Source organism: Cebidichthys violaceus, unplaced genomic scaffold (assembly GCF_023349555.1).
Source record: "Cebidichthys violaceus isolate CVI_PGR_0920_01 unplaced genomic scaffold, fCebVio1.0.p SCAF_373, whole genome shotgun sequence".
NCBI lineage: Eukaryota > Metazoa > Chordata > Actinopteri > Perciformes > Stichaeidae > Cebidichthys > Cebidichthys violaceus.
This window is the reverse complement of record NW_027176565.1, coordinates 1-17,094: the sequence shown is the minus strand read 5'-3', so window position 1 is coordinate 17,094 and position 17,094 is coordinate 1. Positions and strand designations below refer to the sequence as shown.

The 17,094-nt window shown below is 43.0% G+C and overlaps 2 protein-coding genes across 3 annotated transcripts; both read right to left on the bottom strand.

Annotated features, from left to right (window-relative positions):
* Positions 1-10,829: 10,829 nt before the first annotated feature.
* zgc:112294 (transmembrane protein 17A) lies at positions 10,830-14,294 on the bottom strand. 2 transcript variants are annotated; one of them, XM_068726046.1, is made up of 5 exons: positions 13,911-14,294; positions 13,413-13,749; positions 12,845-12,951; positions 11,501-11,614; positions 10,830-11,199 (listed from the first exon to the last, which is right to left on the bottom strand). In XM_068726046.1, exons 2-5 carry the CDS (start codon positions 13,702-13,704, stop codon positions 10,879-10,881), a joined length of 834 nt encoding a protein of 277 aa, XP_068582147.1. In that variant the 5' UTR covers positions 13,705-13,749; positions 13,911-14,294; the 3' UTR covers positions 10,830-10,878. The 2 variants fall into 2 exon arrangements, with proteins under 2 accessions (XP_068582147.1, XP_068582148.1); XM_068726047.1 differs by having other exon boundaries at positions 10,830-11,154.
* A 104-nt stretch (positions 14,295-14,398) lies between these two features.
* On the bottom strand, positions 14,399-16,500 carry selenoe (selenoprotein e). Its single transcript, XM_068726048.1, has 4 exons — positions 16,337-16,500; positions 16,046-16,122; positions 15,668-15,746; positions 14,399-14,738 (listed from the first exon to the last, which is right to left on the bottom strand). The coding sequence occupies exons 1-4, from the start codon at positions 16,442-16,444 to the stop codon at positions 14,595-14,597; spliced, it is 408 nt and encodes a 135-aa protein (XP_068582149.1). The 5' UTR covers positions 16,445-16,500; the 3' UTR covers positions 14,399-14,594.
* Positions 16,501-17,094: the final 594 nt, after the last annotated feature.

The window sequence follows — 17,094 nt, the reverse complement described above, 5'->3', positions numbered from 1 at the left end:
ATGTGAGAGTACGGCTTGGTGAGTCATATCATTATGGCAAAATGTATTACAATTTTGTATTTTTTGTATTTGCACACAATTAGCGTGACTCCTCTTATCCAGCTGGAATCTCAGAGACCAAACGGTTTTAATACTTTTGTCAGAACACACCTCAAACGGATATCAGAGTCCCGTCTGAATCAAACGGCTGGCAGGCCTGCGACTGCTTCCTGCCAGCTTGGATGTGGAGCATTAAATATAAGGGCCCAAATGAGCCTTAGTAGTTATATCCATGGTCATTTCATCAAAATATGTATTTTGAGAAAAATCAAAAAGACACAAATGGCAGGAGATTTGGACTTCTAAGTTCATACTGAATATGCAATATGGAGGTTTCAGAACATCACAATGAGATGAAAAATAAATCAATGAAAAATTATTTTTTTATCTTTCAAACAACACAAATACTGAGTTTGTTTTACAAGTTAGATGCCATATCAGTATACCTGTACTTCATAACGCTAACATATTTCTTATGACACATTTAAGATTTTTGATCTTCCTTTAAAGCATCAGGCTGCTTTATGGCATCCTTGATAGTTTTTGCTTCTTTTTCAGAACCCTCTCTTCTCCGAATGTCCCAAGCCTTTGCCGTTAACGGCAAATTGATTGTTTGGTGAAGACATTTCTTCATTTGCAGCGCGCGTTTGAGCTCTCTGGGCCACCGTAGAGAAAACTGCATGAGAAAAACACGTCGCCATAGTCATGTCTCTCCAACGCAGGCCTTACTGTCTTTGCCAAGGGCCTGCCTGAAGCAGGACTTCGATACATCGAGGTGATGAAAGAAAGATGGATCATGTGCTCAGTCCTTGCAACAGAAGGTTGCTGTATAGATCCATCAAGCGTCAGACTGGAGTGTCCTTGAGAGAGATGGTTAACCCCCACCTGCTCACTCAATGCAAGACCCTTGGACCATCAGATACTATTAAGGGCTAAACCAATTCACACCTGCTCAAGCACGATGTTTCGGTCATCGGTGTGCGATAGGTTGAGCTATGCTCACCGTGGGTCAGAGTTGCCGTCTAAACCATTTTATGAACATAAAGCGACCAAAGAACAGGTTTCCATGGATGAAATACTTGGGTCCCAGATTCAAGTATTTTGCTTTTCATTCGTCAGTTGTGCTGCAAACGACCATGACAAATATCAGAATTTCTTCTAGGCTCCGCTGGGTTTCACTAAACATGGAATATGGCACGCTTTTCTCATTATTTATTTTTTTTCGCTTCATGAAATTCCCTTCTGCAACTTGTAAAACACAGTTTTAATTGTTCTTTAACTGCAGGGTCACAGGCCTTATATCCATTATAGTTAAAACATCTACTCTACTCTATTATTTTAGGCCTATTGGCTGTAGTTCAGATAGGAATGTTTCCCACTCTCACTCAGTAAGTGTTAATAACTCCTCGTAGAATTCACCAAGGACAAAGGATTTGACAGGGAGATGGATGGCTTGTATGGTGTAGTTAAATTTGATCTATAATAGTTTACAGCTTTTATAGTGCTGGATGTCTGGCCAGACTTTGAAAGATCATATAAAAATTGCATCCTGGTCTCGATCTCAGGGAGTCATAAGTCGACAGATGGGCCTCAGCGTTTTGATACCGAAGCAAAAAGGCACCCTTTAGCGTCTGTATGAGACGCACTGGGATTTCAATTAACTTTAATCTAAGCCCATCCGTGTCATTATTAGATGTTGAAGTAGAAAACGTTGTCTATGGCTAATATTAGAAGTTAGCAAAAAAAAATGTCACCCAGTTAGCTTAGCCAAACATTTTAATGATTTATATGACGCGCAATTAACTTTCGCTCATTCACCCGCTCCGTCTCCTCAGAGTGGTTAGAGTGCGCTTTGGTTGCCTCAACCTGAAGGCCATTGTTTTTACAATTTTTTTAAAACGGGTGTCTCAACCACATGCATTCACATAGAATAAAGCAGACGGACAAAACCTTCAGGACGGCACAGGAAAAACAAAGAAATAGTCCAAAAGGAATGGCAGGACGGCACAACGAAACAAAACAATATGTTTCTATGGTGATGGAATATATGAAATAGAGTTATTTTGCATCTAGATTTTCTGCAGTTATTCGAGTAACGGATGCAACTATAAAATCGGTGATCGGTGGTTCAATCCCCTGGTCCTCTCGTCCGCATGTCGAGAAACATACTGAATCCCAAATTGCACCCGGAGGCTTTGCTATTGGTGGATGTGAATGGTTAGTTTAGATCCTGGTGACCAGGTGGAACCTATAGCATGGCAGCCTCTGCACAACAGCGTGTGAATGTGTGTGTGTGTGTGTGTGTGTGTGTGTGTGTGTGTGTGTGTGTGTGTGTGTGTGTGTGTGTGTGTGTGTGTGTGTGTGTGTGTGTGTGTGTGAGAATGGGTGAACGTTGACAGTAGTGTGCGTGCATTCAGCGCTTGGAGTGGTCGGAAAAACTAGAAAGGTTAGCTATGAATGCGAGTCCATTTACCATCTCTTAATATACTATTGCAAACTCAAACGGCGTCCTCCTTGTGTGAGCGAGCTACGGAACATCCTGTTGTAAATTCAGTTGCTGGGGATGAACTCTTCACTCTTATTCGCCGCCATTTTTCCATCCTGCTCTCGTCCACTAAAACGATATTCGGTTTGCCGGAGATATGCAAAAGGCTGCTTCTGCCCAAGCGGAAAATTTGAAGAATGGGGGGGATGAGATAAAGTTGCAAAATTGACACGACTGTGAAGAAAACTGTACTGTGATAACGAGTCTTTTCTCTCCGTACTGTGAACGGTTATGTCCGCCTGACTCTTGAGATATGGTATGTATTGTCTCCTTTTTTTTCCTCTCATTAAAGACTTTGTTTTGTCTGTGTTCTCCCTTAGTTTTTCCTCATCCAAACTGTCTATTGTTAGACAATGTCATACGCTCTACAGATTGTAAAGCCCTCTGAGGCCAATTTGTTAGTTTCGAGATATATCATTAAATTGGACTTGAACAAAGTAATAAAACAAGCTTTCAAATGTAAAACTTAACTGACCTTTGTGTCACAAAAGAACCTTGGAGCTCGGATCAGGGTTTTTTTCCCCAATGTATGTTTGGTTTAAGGCCGATGTTGATGCATCGCAATCCTATATTGTATAATGCATATTACAGATAAATGGGGAAAAGTGCAGGGATTATTAACATGTTGTGCTTTCAGGTCAACATTTACGTAGCGTCTCCAGTTTGTCAGACAGAACATAACAAACCTCCCTGTCCTGTAGAGAGCAAACTGCAGGTAACATGCAAATGGCTCCATTCAAAAGCCTCTCAAATCATAGAAGAAAAAAACAAAAAAAACAATCACAGACTGAATAGAACAGCCTTAATGTGGTTTGCTCTGAAGCCAGTACATTCTCCTGTGTCATCAAGGTCTTCAGATTTAATACAGTCGCTCCTTGATAAAATATTGATCTGAGCTGTATGGTGAGTGGCCATTTTAAACCCATCGGGAGAAGTGAATCGCTCTGCCATTCCCCCCCTCACCCAGGTAATCAGACCCAAATTGAAAATATCCAGACACCAAATTTCAATATTCCCTGCCTGCCAGTATGATGTCACATTTCCTACAGAGCCTGCTGGCTGTGAAATGGGGAGAAAATATAAGTGCTTTATGAATGAGATTTCAATTTGAGGCAGCAATTGGCCAATATATATATATATTACGTACCCTTAAAAGAGGCGCTTCGCTTGGATCATAGGAATGGCGTCAAATAATTGGGCCATACGTATGTTCCCATCAACTACCATATTTGCCATTTCCTTTCAGATGCCAGGTCATTTTCTATCAGCCATATATGGGGAAGAGAGTAAGACAAATTGAACCATGTCTCAGAGGATTTGGCGGGAGGCTCACAGGATGTTCTCCGAAGTCTTTCCCTTCAGTTGCCAATGGAAACTGTTGACGTGGGTCAGGTGTAAATGTGCGACCGGTTTAATGAGTTTCGTTACTGGCGCAGCAAAAAAAAAAAAAAAAAAAAAAAAGGACCGGTTCACCCACAAATGCAATAACCATATTTTTCACCTGTAGTTTGTTTGGACAATTAAAACATCATGATAAATTATACACAACAATAAAATGAAATGGATGAGTTGAAATCCCTCGGAACTTCTGCCAACGTTCTGACGTACAGTGTACGAGAATGCTCATAGAGATATACGAGCTGGCCTCAATTAAATTATATTGCTGCCACGCTTTGGTTAATTGGTATGCAATACGTGAATAAACTGAAAGCCATCGATAAAGATCAGCATTTCTCCAAGCATGAAGTTCAGTGCTTCAATTCGGCTACATACCGTACAGTACGTCCACCGCTAACCTTGATGTTTTCCCAGGGCCTTCCCATTGACCAACTATGAAGGCAAAAATGAAGAGCTCTAAAGAACGTTATGCTCCTGTAAACATCATCGCCGTAGACCCCTGAAGTACTGAGGACCATCGCTCTGGGGCCCTTCTTCTCCATTACTGCAGAGAAAGAGGGACCAGCAGGCCCTGGGAAGCGCCGAAGTCCGGGGCGAGCCGCCTTCAACTGTGGTCATTCTGAGCCAACCCAGAGCCAGTCGTAACGCACGCCACCCCGGGAGAAAACACGCCTGATGAGGGGCCAGCCGGCGTCAGGAAGAGCACCCAAGAGGCAAGACTGTGCGGACTCTGTCCGTTTAGGAGCGTATAGATATTTCTGGTTCGTTATCAAACTGTGGCGGACCTACCTAGACTGCGGGACGACGTCACGGTCACACCGCCTCAATAATCGCCTTTTACCAACAATAACTTTTCAAAGCAAGTCTTATCAACGTGATAACACGAATGAATGAATGACTTGGCCTTGTGCACCAAAATTATTTAATTATTTCATTTGTGCCCACGAATTAATACATGGGATTGATTTAATCCGTTTGAGGTAATTTGATGTTGTGCGTACAAATTAGTAAATTGTGGCCTTGATATGCATTTTGTCCCTATGGCCACTCCCTGGCGCCATAGCAACAGACCTGGGCTACAACACAGCATTACCCACGAGAGTGGGTTGACGAAACGTTTCAAGAAACCAAAGAAATAAGCGCCTAAGCAGATAGTTTGACTTTTCCCAAGTTGTGAGATATTCGTCTGATATTTCTACCTTGATGCAATAAAAAAAAAAAAAAAAAAAAGGTGAATAGAATATAAATCACAGCAATGAAAGAAAGAAAAGCGTTTTTTCTGCATGGAGTTAAAGGATAAAACAGGTTTAAGCCCATTTGATCCTGCTGTAAAACTAAGCTTCACAAAAAGCAGCTCACGAATCCATCGTGTTAAAAAAAAAGGTAGAAATAACAGCTGGGCACTGTTGCTTTTAGCAAACTGGAGTAAATAAGAGCACTTTTTGGGGGGATTTTTTAGCTTCAACCATGTCGCTCTCTGATGTGTTTTTAAAATCGTTTCAATAACAACGGTGGTCTTTGGCACCGAGTTTCTGTTCTGTGACCAACAAGTAACGTTAGCAAGAGCACATTAGCTACATTACAACCCTCATCGTGTTCCAGCTTTTGGGCAATCTCAAGCCATATAAAATATACATACATATATAATCTCCTTCACTTGGTTGTTGAGGTATTTCTTGTAAAATATTGGGCGACGTGAAACCAACTTTATAAGACGTGTCCCCTTTCTGGCACCTTGAGCTATACATTGAGGTATGACATCACTTGGGGGAAAAAAAGGATATCATTGGTCAAACACATATTTCCGCAGATGTTATTCAAACACTCTCTCCATATAACTTGGGATTTGCCAACAAGGAGTTTGGGGTCGTCCCGTATTGCTTGATTTTGGTTTAACAAAAACACTTTCCTGGGAGATGATTGAGCGGGTTTGAGCATCTGGTGGCCCCATTCGTATTCTTTTCGAGTGAGAAATGTTTTCATGAGTGAACCAGTCCGTGGAGCAACTTATCCCGTTTTATGAATGAAGCTGAACTACAATAGTGTTTGAGGGTTACAGCTCTTCACCACATGGGATTAAAAGGGGGGACGGGAACATTTCCAGGCTCTTGGCAGGACCGGCGAGCTCTCCACCGTGAGGGATTATCGAAATGAGCGACGAGGATGTCGCTGCGATGCCTTTTGATATTTCCTCCTTCCTGCCGGCGCCGAGCACGGCCTCGTCTAGTCGCGTTCTATGATTACCTCTGAGCTGCCTGCACCCAATCATAATTAAAGGTGATGAAGCCCAGCAGACGAGACGTTGCTGTATTGTAGAAAAGAAAAAAAAAAAAAAAGACGTGAAGGAGAAAACTTGATCCGAAGTTGCACATTTTCAAAAGGATGCTAAGAAAAAAAGAAAAAAAAAAAAAAGCGTTGAGGGAAACAATATGTTTAGCGAGATAGAGAACATTATGTCCCCAGACTACAGGAGACTATTATTCACCACACTCCACCAAAGAAAGGCAATTTGATGAGGCGGAAGAAAAAAAAAAAAAAAAAAGGCGCTTCAGATGTGACCACTGTGCCTTCAGTTGGGAATTCCTATTCCATTTCCCACCACCAGCTGGTTAATCTTCTTCCTCTCCAACAGCTAATAGGAGTCCATACTTAATTAAAACCGGACGCAGGAGAAGCTCAATGGGTCACAGCATCCTTGTGGACATACAGCGTGAAGGCAAAAATGCTTGAACACAGACTTGTCACTTTGAGATAGAAGCTCGGACATCGTGGCCGCTATTTCTCTTCTTATACACGTTCAACGTATTTTTATTGGACCATGAAGAAACTCGAGTCTGAGGAGGGAAGAGGCAGAATATCGAGCAATGTTCCGAGTAGCATTTAAAGCAAATCAGTAGATGACAATAAGATTAATTAGGATTCCTTAGTATAATTACTGCCAACTAATGAGAAGAAGAGGATCGCCGCTCTGATCCCTGCAGCTTTCTCACAATCGCCTCATTTTTTTTTTTTTTTTTTTTTGCCGGCGTCTGTCTGCACACTGTTTGTTTTCTCTTTGGCTTTGCTGAAGAGGACAAACATGTTGAAAGTGACTTCTCCCCCGAGCTGCGCACTCGTCTCAGCGTCAGGCATGATGGGAAAGCTTAGGCTCCGTTTGCACCCAAAGACCAGTCGAAACAATATTGTCGATTGACTCGCTTTCCTGTCGTGTGAATCACATTTTCCTTGGAAAGTAATCTTTGAAATCTGAAACAGCAGCATTTTCTCAGTGTTGGAGAAACCACTGCGAAGGTTGCACCAAAACCCAGCATCTTTCTTTGATGTTGGTGATTATTAGAGTCTACGCATGATACGTGGCCTGAGCAGGAAACACAGGTACACCGACAGACAACAAACAGACTGCTGGGGCTGAAATCCGCCCTCTATATATAACCTGGGAAGAGCTAATGAGGGACAAGGTGCAGCTGGTCAGGCAGGTGAACAGAATCAGGTGATTAACTATGAGGGGGAAATATCAAAGAGGAGGAATCACCACAGGGCCTAATGCTAAATGAAGATATGACAACTTTCAGATATACCTGAACAATATTCATGAATACCATTTATCATAACTGCAAACAAAGGTTATAGTAGAAGTAGACTTCTGTCGAAGTCCTTTATACATATTGTTAAATTCCCAGTTAAACAATATGTAAGTGATGTGTGTGTGTGTAGGGGCACACATTTATGTGTAAATATATATGTTTGGTGTGTATCTGCATGATTTATTTTGAAGACTCAAACATGTGCAACCTGAGGAGATTAATGTATGACGCTAATAAACACTGAGTCGACTGCTCATCGTCTCTTTCATTATATATTTGTGCTAAAATTTGGAGACATGTGGAGCGTTATTAATTGGGGTTAAGGGGTAACGTGTTCTCATGTCGTTTGGTGCCCAATTTATCACAACTATCATGAACTGAAAGGGGTTTAATGTTCTAAGATGAAAACATGGAGAACTCCCAGACCGTTGAATCTGTCGATCACAAAAGTAGCCACACCCTAAAACATACCATGACACTGTAATTTATTAGATGAACGTCAATAATGTTCTCGTTGGCCAGATCCCAATGTCCCCCCTAAACCCTGAGCCCTGAACCCTCAAGGACTTAATTGACGTCACCTGGTAAGTGGTTGAGTGTGAGAGTGTGAGACACTGAGGGCTCGAAATGGTGTAAATATGAATGGGACAGCACTTTGCTGCAACATATCACGTTACCATGAAAACGACAAAAAATAAGATGTATAATTGTGTGTATTTATTTTATACTCCCTGATTTGAACGTCTTCAGGCTCTTTCCTCACAAGATGAGGGCACTTCATATCATCTATGTACTCGTTTTTGTCAAATCAAATATTTGATGAATAAATTAATAAATATCCTCTGATTTCAAGTTTATTTCTTGTTCCATCTATAACCTTTAATGTTTCTGTGTAAATACAATAAGACAGGCTGAACACACGTGAGCCGTCCTCTTTGTTTACCTTTTTTTTTTTTAACGTCTCCAGGCGTCCACTGGTTACCCCGTGTTTAACGTCAGGTTGCTATGACTTGTGGGTAATTCCCTTAGGCTAAGGGAAGGAAAGGGTTCATAAAGGGCTCAAAAAGTGGGACATCCCTAAACCCTCACGGACTTTGCGGGAGCGCGCCTCAACGTCCGTGAGTCCGTAAAGGGGGGGGGGGGACATTGGGATTTGTCCATAGACTTCTATACAATCAAACTTCTATTTACAACCAGATGATTCCTCCCCTGATGGCCGTTAGAGAGAATGGAAGTTTCAGGCAGTTTTGCATTGGCTTCACCTGGTTTCAACCCTTTCATTGTTCAGCTATTAACTGTAAGGATAACCGATACATAGATATCAGGAAGGTAAATAGGTTTCTTTAGGGTATCTTTTGAGCAACCACTTCCAGACAAAGTGTCCAGCGTGTTACGTCCTCCACTCTGAGTGTGTTTCTGTTCTCAATGAACAGTGCAGCAGCCACTGCAGCTTGTTGTATCCTGAATGCGGAGTAAGAGAAGGGTAACTGTGGCTCTTCCCTAACCAGCTTGTTGACTATACTTAGCGCGCCGCTCTCCAAATAATGTCTCACCAGCGAAGAAACAATAGAGCACCAAGCAGTAGCTGGAAAGCTTGCTGTGAAAACAAGTGTGACATCTGCAGTGTTTCCATCCAAAGCAGGAGGAAAGAGAGGCGTAGACAACGAGATATGAAAAATCGATTTCCGTGTTGACCTGGAGTTACAGATTATCAAATGATACATCATCATATTCATGTGTGGACAGGCATAACCTTTATTCTACTGCCAGAGGGGGTTTCCATGGATCAGCACATGTGTAGCATGATAATCTGTTCTTTTTGGACTTTGCAGCACCGCCGCTCCACATCCCTCCTCTGGTCGCTGACTGCCACTGTGTGGTCGTAAATATTTAACACTATTCTGCTGCAGTCTGTGTCAATCTGTGTCACTTTACAGGCCAGAAATACATTGTATTCCAGCATCCCACTCATCAGACTGTAATGGTAATACTATGTACTGAAGGGACCCCTTCAAAATAGGTCTTTACAGTAAGTCTCACATTGTTCCTTCCAGATACAAGAGAACAGGTTGTTCTATGTTCCTGCTAATCTTGTCTCAGGGGTAAAATAATTGAATCTAGCTTTGGAAAAAAAAGAAAACACTTCAGACTCCATCATCATTAAAGAAAAGAGAAAAATGAACACTTTTTTTTTTATTATGAAAGCAGCTACAGGCGATGTGCTGCCTTGTATTTCTGAGGCCCTTTTGTTGTTCCATGGTGTGTTTTGCTGTGTTTCCATGTCGCTTCATGACAGTGTGGCTGACATGGCGTCATTTAGAGGCTGAAATGGTGTTTTTCATCTTTTTTTTAAAATATCAACAGCATTCAAATTGTGTCCAGAGACATCATTTTACATTACAGTCATTTTAGCAGACGCTTTTATCCAAAGCTACTTACAATTCAGTATCTATCTACACACCGTAGACGCAGCTACTGGAGCAATTCTGGGGTTAAGTGTCTTGCTGAAGGACACACTGACATGAACACTAGCAGAGCAGGGGATTGAACCTGTGACCCTCTCATTGAAAGGCAGCCCTGCTCTCCACTTAGCCACAGTCACCTCATTTAACACCAGCGGTCAGAAGTCATACAGAAGACATGGCACATCAGTGGCTTTTAAAGGACCAGAATGCAATGCTGTGACATATATAGATTGACACAACCAAGTTTTATACAAGTGTTCACAATTCCAAGTAACAAACAGCAGGAGGCGCCAATTCTCCAACCAGAAAACCAATGAATAATAGAATGTTGCATGGATGACTATTTCTGTAGGCCAATCCTGGAATGTTAGCATCACACTCAACAAAGTACAGATGGGAGTTTTCCATTGGAATTTAGATTATTCCAGAAGCCCGTTTTGTTGCGTTTTTTTTAGCCAGATAAAATGTTTGAAGCCTGAATGCAATCGGCAGAAGTAAGATGCTAACGTTAGGCTATAAGCGAACTACACAAAAGTCGCATAAGCGTTCAGCCGCTCGTTAGTAACCACCTTTTTTAAGACTCGTAAAAGCTTCAAAATTCACAATAGAGGTATTTACAGATGCACTGTATTTCATAATGTAGAACAAAACTATTAAAGGGACACCAGTCAGTTAGATATATAAGATATAGATTCAAATTTTTTAAATTTTCGGCATTTCCATTTAGGATTTTTTTTATGTGCAAATTGAAAATCAAAACAGGTAGATGGAAACACACCCAGAGAGTTAAACAAAAAAATGAAAATACCTGAAAGTGTGTCGTTAAATAAAAACATCTTTTTTTACTTTAATGGTACATATCATGGGTGAGGGACATGGGCAGCACACTGCGGCGGTAGGGCAGCCCGTAGGCGGGGCTCATCCCTGCGTGGTGGAAGCTCTCCACCTTGCCAAACTGGCGCAGGTGGAAGAGCAAGGTGAGCTTTCGGGTCATGGTCCTGAGCGCCAGGAAGGAGGCCAGGATCTGGGCGAGCAGGAAGAGGAGGTAGAGGGAGTGGACAGCTCTCTCCAGAGGCAGGATGATAATTCCCTCGTCGGTCAGGAAGAACAGCAGCACTGGCAGCTGGAACATGAAAGACAGGAGCCAGAAGGCTGCCAGCTCTGGCACCTGATGACAGGGAGCGAGGAAGGAGGGGGGGGGGGGGGGGGCATTTTTGGGGTCGGTGCATGGAGGTGATGCAAAGATACAGTAGAGCAGTCAGGCATCGAGTGCTTCGGTTATATCCACATGAAAGCACACACACACACACACACACACACACACACACACAGAAACTCAATGGACAGTTGTTGCCAAGGGCTGATTGTTTACACTCGCAGGCAGAATACTTAAGCAGCCACACTTCCAGGAGACAAGTCCACAAAAGAGCTTTGAGCCGTGGTTCACGGAGGACGTTGGTTTGAATTACCTTTTCTTCGAGGTTGCCAATGTAGCCCAGATAGAGTCGGACCACTTCGATGACTGTGAGGAGGATCGTCCCGGTGATGAGCAGAGCCTGGTAGTACCCGGGAAGATAATGAAACTGGAAATAAAGCACAGCAGGGGATGTCAGGTACGAACATTCATTCATTCATTCATTCATCTTCGTCCGCTTATCCGGGATCGGGTCGCGGGGGCAACAGCTCCAGCAGGGGACCCCCAAACTTCCCTTTCCCGGGCCACATCAGCCAGCTCTGACTGGGGGGATCCCGAGGCGCTCCCAGGACCAGTTTGGAGATATAGTCCCTCCACCTGGTCCTGGGCCTCCCTCGGGGTCTCCTCCCAGCTGGTCGTGCCTGGAACACCTCCCTAGGGAGGCGCCCAGGTGGCATCCTCACCAGATGCCCGAACCACCTCGACTGGCTCCTTTCCACGCAAAGGAGCAGCGGCTCTACTCCGAGTCCCTCACGGATGACCGAACTTCTCACCCTATCTCTGAGGGAGACGCCAGCCACCCTCCTGAGGAAACCCATTTCGGCCGCTTGTACCCGCGATCTAATTCTTTCGGTCATGACCCAGTCCACACCATAGGTGAGGGTAGGAACCAAGATTGCCCGGTAGATAAGAGAGCTTTGCCTTGCGGTACGAACACATCTTTTCTTTTTTTTTCTTTTTTTTACTTGCAGTTCACAGGACTTCACTGCGCAGACAAACGCACCTAGGAATACTTTACCCTGGTTTGATCCAAAGAGGGTTAAAAGAGGAGGTTGTCACACTTTTACGACACAATAAGCTCAATAAGCTGGCGCTAAACCGTCTTTTGATTTGACTACGTTTGTCCATGCGACACTAAGGATGCAACATGACTGTCCTATGAATGAGCTACCGATCAATCCTTGAGGTCGGATTTTGTACGCTTCCCGTTTGCTGTATAATAAGTCAGTGTGAACCCAGAAGTTACTGCACCAGCATGCTGCACCTCCTGCTTATAGTCACCAAAATGTCTCGTAAATTGGATGCATTGTTTTGTACTGTTGTGTTTTTTGCTCTAGTTATTTGATTTTGATTTTGTTGTCAAATGCATCATTCATACTACCTTCTTGTCTTACTGCTTATTTGTTACCACAGGCAATGTCTACCTCATCCTGCAGAAGGCTTTCTTCTATCTCATCTATTCACTCACACAAATAAATCATCAGAAATCTAAAATTGAGGGATCTAAAAGATATGAAAATATTTGCATTTTGCCAGCGAGCTCAGCGACTCCCTCTTTTTAAAAGGATTTATCAGTTTGTTTGTTTTATGATTTGATATTGCTTCCCTACCAACTCACCTTTACTTCCAGCATGAAAACGGCAGAAACCCACCAACAGGGAAAATAAAACATGTTGAAGTACAGAAGCATCTGGAGGGGAAGGTGAGAAACCAGCTCGTTCACCACTGCAAGACAAACAACAACCGTTTAATTTCAGACGTGTATTCATCAATATCTGTGATTCACTATTAATTCTTTAACTCGTCATAGCAGACAGTTGCTTGCAATGCAAGCTTCCACAATTTAGATTTCAGGGGTCTGATTTGCCTGTATTGCAGACATCGTTTGCAGAGAGTAAACAAAAGTAAAGTACGCCGCTGATGAAAAGGGACCTCTATTATAAGGAATCCACAATTACCGGCGCTGCAAAGGTCGTTCATAGTATGCAGTTAGCAGCCAGTAAGCAGCTTTTTTTTCCAGCTATTGATGAGGTCAGGAAAATAAAACTTTGTCAAATGACTTTTTAAAGTGACCAGTAATACATCTTCTTAATACATAATGTGTTCTACAATGCTATTTGACATTGTACAGCAGTAGACTATACTACACTATTACAGTATAACAGTGTGCGGGAGCAGTGACCAACCGCAGGCGTCCTCCTGCTCCCTGGTGAAGTCGCTGTCTGCTGTCCTGTTGTTGGTGAACACGGAGCCTCCCATGTAGGCCAGACCCATCTGCAGGTTCTCGGGTACGGGTGAGTAAAACACAGGCATTGTGGGTAGAGCCTGACGACCATGACCGAGCCAAGGAGTCAGGAAGCGACCCGACGGTCCAAAAGTGCGCTCGTCGTTCCGGTGTGTGCTGCCAATCCCGCTCGTCTTAAGTCGCACAAGAACACAAAATGCACGGTGGGTGCAGATGGACGCGCGGAGACGCATGCTGGCAGACTCCACTGCTAATCAGATTACAGCGAGGGAGGCGGGCTGAGGATTAGGGTGAGACGGCAGCATGTCATGTTTGTTAGGAGGTAAGTGGCCGTTCATGATGCACAGTCAATTTGTTTATCTCGGGAATTCTGTATCTATTTAAAAGGGACAGTTCACCCCAAAATCCAAAAAATATACATATCTGTAGTGATATTTACCATATCAATCTCAGTAGTTTAGGTGTGAGCTGTCTCATGTTTTGTCTGTGGAATGTCTCGAGTAACCGGGACATGATTTCTAGAAGAAAAAAAAAGACATCGCGGTTGAGTTTTTCAAATGTATTTTTTTTGGCACTTTGAGCACCACGAAGCCGAGTGCCATGAAGTCCCATTATTAAAGTTGAGAAGGAGGAAATCTCTACTGCTGATACCTCCAAAAAGGCAAGTCACAACAAAGCAATCGACATTGATAAATAGTAGTACAGATAGGAGGAACATTTTCAAATGTTGGGCTGATCTGTCCCTGTCTTTACAGAAATATAATATAAAAAAGGAAAGGAAAACTCTAATTTTACACAAAAAAATATATAGTCTTCTTATCATTAACCTCCTATTTCTGTTTTCAGTGTGTTAATGCTCTGTGCTGTTTTAATATATACCATTCAAGGTTGATAGTATGGAAACATCAGGCACATTAGAAGCATCAGTCCACTCTTTTACAGCTTTCTTTTTAATGTGTAAAGCATGTAAAAAGAGTGACACAGCATTGAATGACACACTGCACGCTGCACCCAGCCAGCAAGTCCTCAGAATGGTGCCTGGCCTATCGTTTTGGCCTTGGGGCCCCACTCGTCATTAATGTGACCTGCGGGTGCAGCGGCAGAGTTCGGCCACAAGGTGTCATCACAGCTCGTCCCTGGGGGGGATCAGGGGGAAATGCTGGAACTCCTCTGGCACCTCTTCCCCTTTCTGGGACCTCTTGTAGAAACCCAATGAGTCCAACAGGCTGCTGATCTCCTCTGCCTTCATTTTCTCCACGGGAACAGTCTGACGAGGGAAACACACACACACACACACACACACACACACACACACACACGGTTTGAGGCTTGAAGGCAGCAGTGCAGCGTAAGTTACATGTTTGCAGACATACAGTATCTTCGGATTTACTTCAGTTTATTCTGATACATTAATTTGGTTTACAAAAATTGGATTTTTATTAAAACTCTCCGCTGATATATAGTTCCCTCCTGCACATTTATTTTCATTTATTTGTTTTCAATAATTTAGTCTCTGGAATAAATCTTCATATAAAGTCAAATTACAGTCTCAATGGGCGCCCACATTATGAAACAATAAATGAAAACAAGAAACATTAGACCCTTAATGTGACAAAAGAAAAACTCCTTTAGGCTTTATGAGGGAAAATAAAAAAAGGTGGCAACCTCAAGGAAGCAGTAAAGTATGAGAATAGTTGACTTTAACGCCACAGCAGGGGCTCTTTGTGCATGTAGAAGAGGCTGACGCTAAATAAATTCATCGGCATTAGTTTCAGTGGAGAGTTTTATTGTCTCATACTGGAATAAATGCAGATTCATGGGCTTTTTTTTTTTTTTCTCCACACTGACGAAGAGCAAAAGTCAGTGGGGAAACACTGAACGATTGCAATTTCAGGACATAAAAGTGTTGTAATTCATATCGGCATTCATACCAACTATGCTGTTTCAGTACAAAAAAAATATTGCTCATCTGTCAGAAACTCCAATTTATATACTTTCTTACTCTCCCTTACTCTTATTTATTTGTAATTCTGTCTCTCTCTTTCAAACACACTCGGTGTGTGACTTGGTATCTGACGGAGGAACCTGATGCAGCAGTCTTATTACTGAACGTGTCCTCCACGTCCTGGAGTTCTCCCCCAGATAAGCCTCCGTCACAGGCCGGATGTGCCGAAGACCCCCGAACTCGCGTCTCACCTTTACGACCTCGTCCTTTTCGTTATAAAATATCAGACGGGGGTTCTTCTCCTCCGATGAATCGTATTCCAAGTTGTGGCTACACGGGGAAAGGAGCACAGATCAAGGGAAACAACAGGTAGGCGGTGTGGTGAAGAATAAAGCACATCCATCTGTCTGCGCTAGACTTTAATGCTCACTCAACATGATTGCTACTTGGAAGCGTTTTTTGGGGGGGAAAGCTCACAGAGCTGGCAACGCACTTGGCAACTTGCTAGAAACATTGTTTTATCCATGAAAGAGGTCATGAGAAAATCTGTGGTGGTTTTTTTTTCTCGTTTTTTTTGGAAGGTCAGGTCTTAACAAAACAGCCCGAGGAACAGAAGAGCACAAGGATACTATAAAGCCCAGCGCTCCATTAGAAAATGATGCAGCTCGGGCATTTTCTTTATGCCTCATCCGACCACACTGGGAGCCTGCAGGGACGACAGGAACGACGGTTGTTAAAAAGCAAACAGCTTATCCACGCTTCCTCCTATGTTTGATCGAAAAAAGGTGCCAGAGAACAGGTTTCGTATCTCAGCGGGAAGCATACTGACATGGCAGCACATGGTTTATGCTCCTGTGTGTACAATTTATGAGACGCGGCAAGATATGCAGATGTAAGTTGAGATTTCCATCCGTACTCACCAGCAGTTTACCTCTGGCGATGTCAAGCTTCTCTTCAGCCGCGGTGTCGTCGCTGCTGTCTGATGCGCTAACAGCGAGGGCTAAAGTGAGCACCGAGAAGGCCCACATCTTTCCTTTTGCAAGTATCCTTTAAGTGCTTTTTGCCTAAGTTATTACCAACAATGTGTAACCCTTTAATCCACATGGACAGTTTCTCAGGGTGGACCAGACCATGACACATTCCTGTAGGGGAGCAGTGCCCTCCTGTGTTAGATTCTTTCGTTTCTTTTTGGCTTCCTATCACACAGTCTTTACAGTCTGAGGAGTAGAGAGCTGTTTAGCCGTATTGTTATTTTTGGCTTTTGTCGTAGAGTTTGTTATTATTTTTGATCTCACAGTGGCCATGCAGAAGACCCCTGCTTTAATGGTTTATAGTTTCCTCCACATCGGATGTCATCGTGGGGTCCAAGAAACCACACAACACCTGTGCTCTTATCACTTGTTCCCATGCAGGTAAAGTTGCAGGTGGTTGACGGCCACTCAGAGCCAGCCACGTTGTCTCACAGCATGCTGCCCACTGATCCTCATTCAACTCAAATCAGCACGTCACTCCACAACAACATGTGTATTTTAGGAACATATTATATTCATAAATGTAGGACAAAAAATGTTCTCAACTTCTTGTAACAGCTAAGTAACAAAAAGTGCCACTCATATGAAACTCTTATGAAACACATGTGAACATTGTGTGTTTAGTAGATCACATTAAGTTAAATATA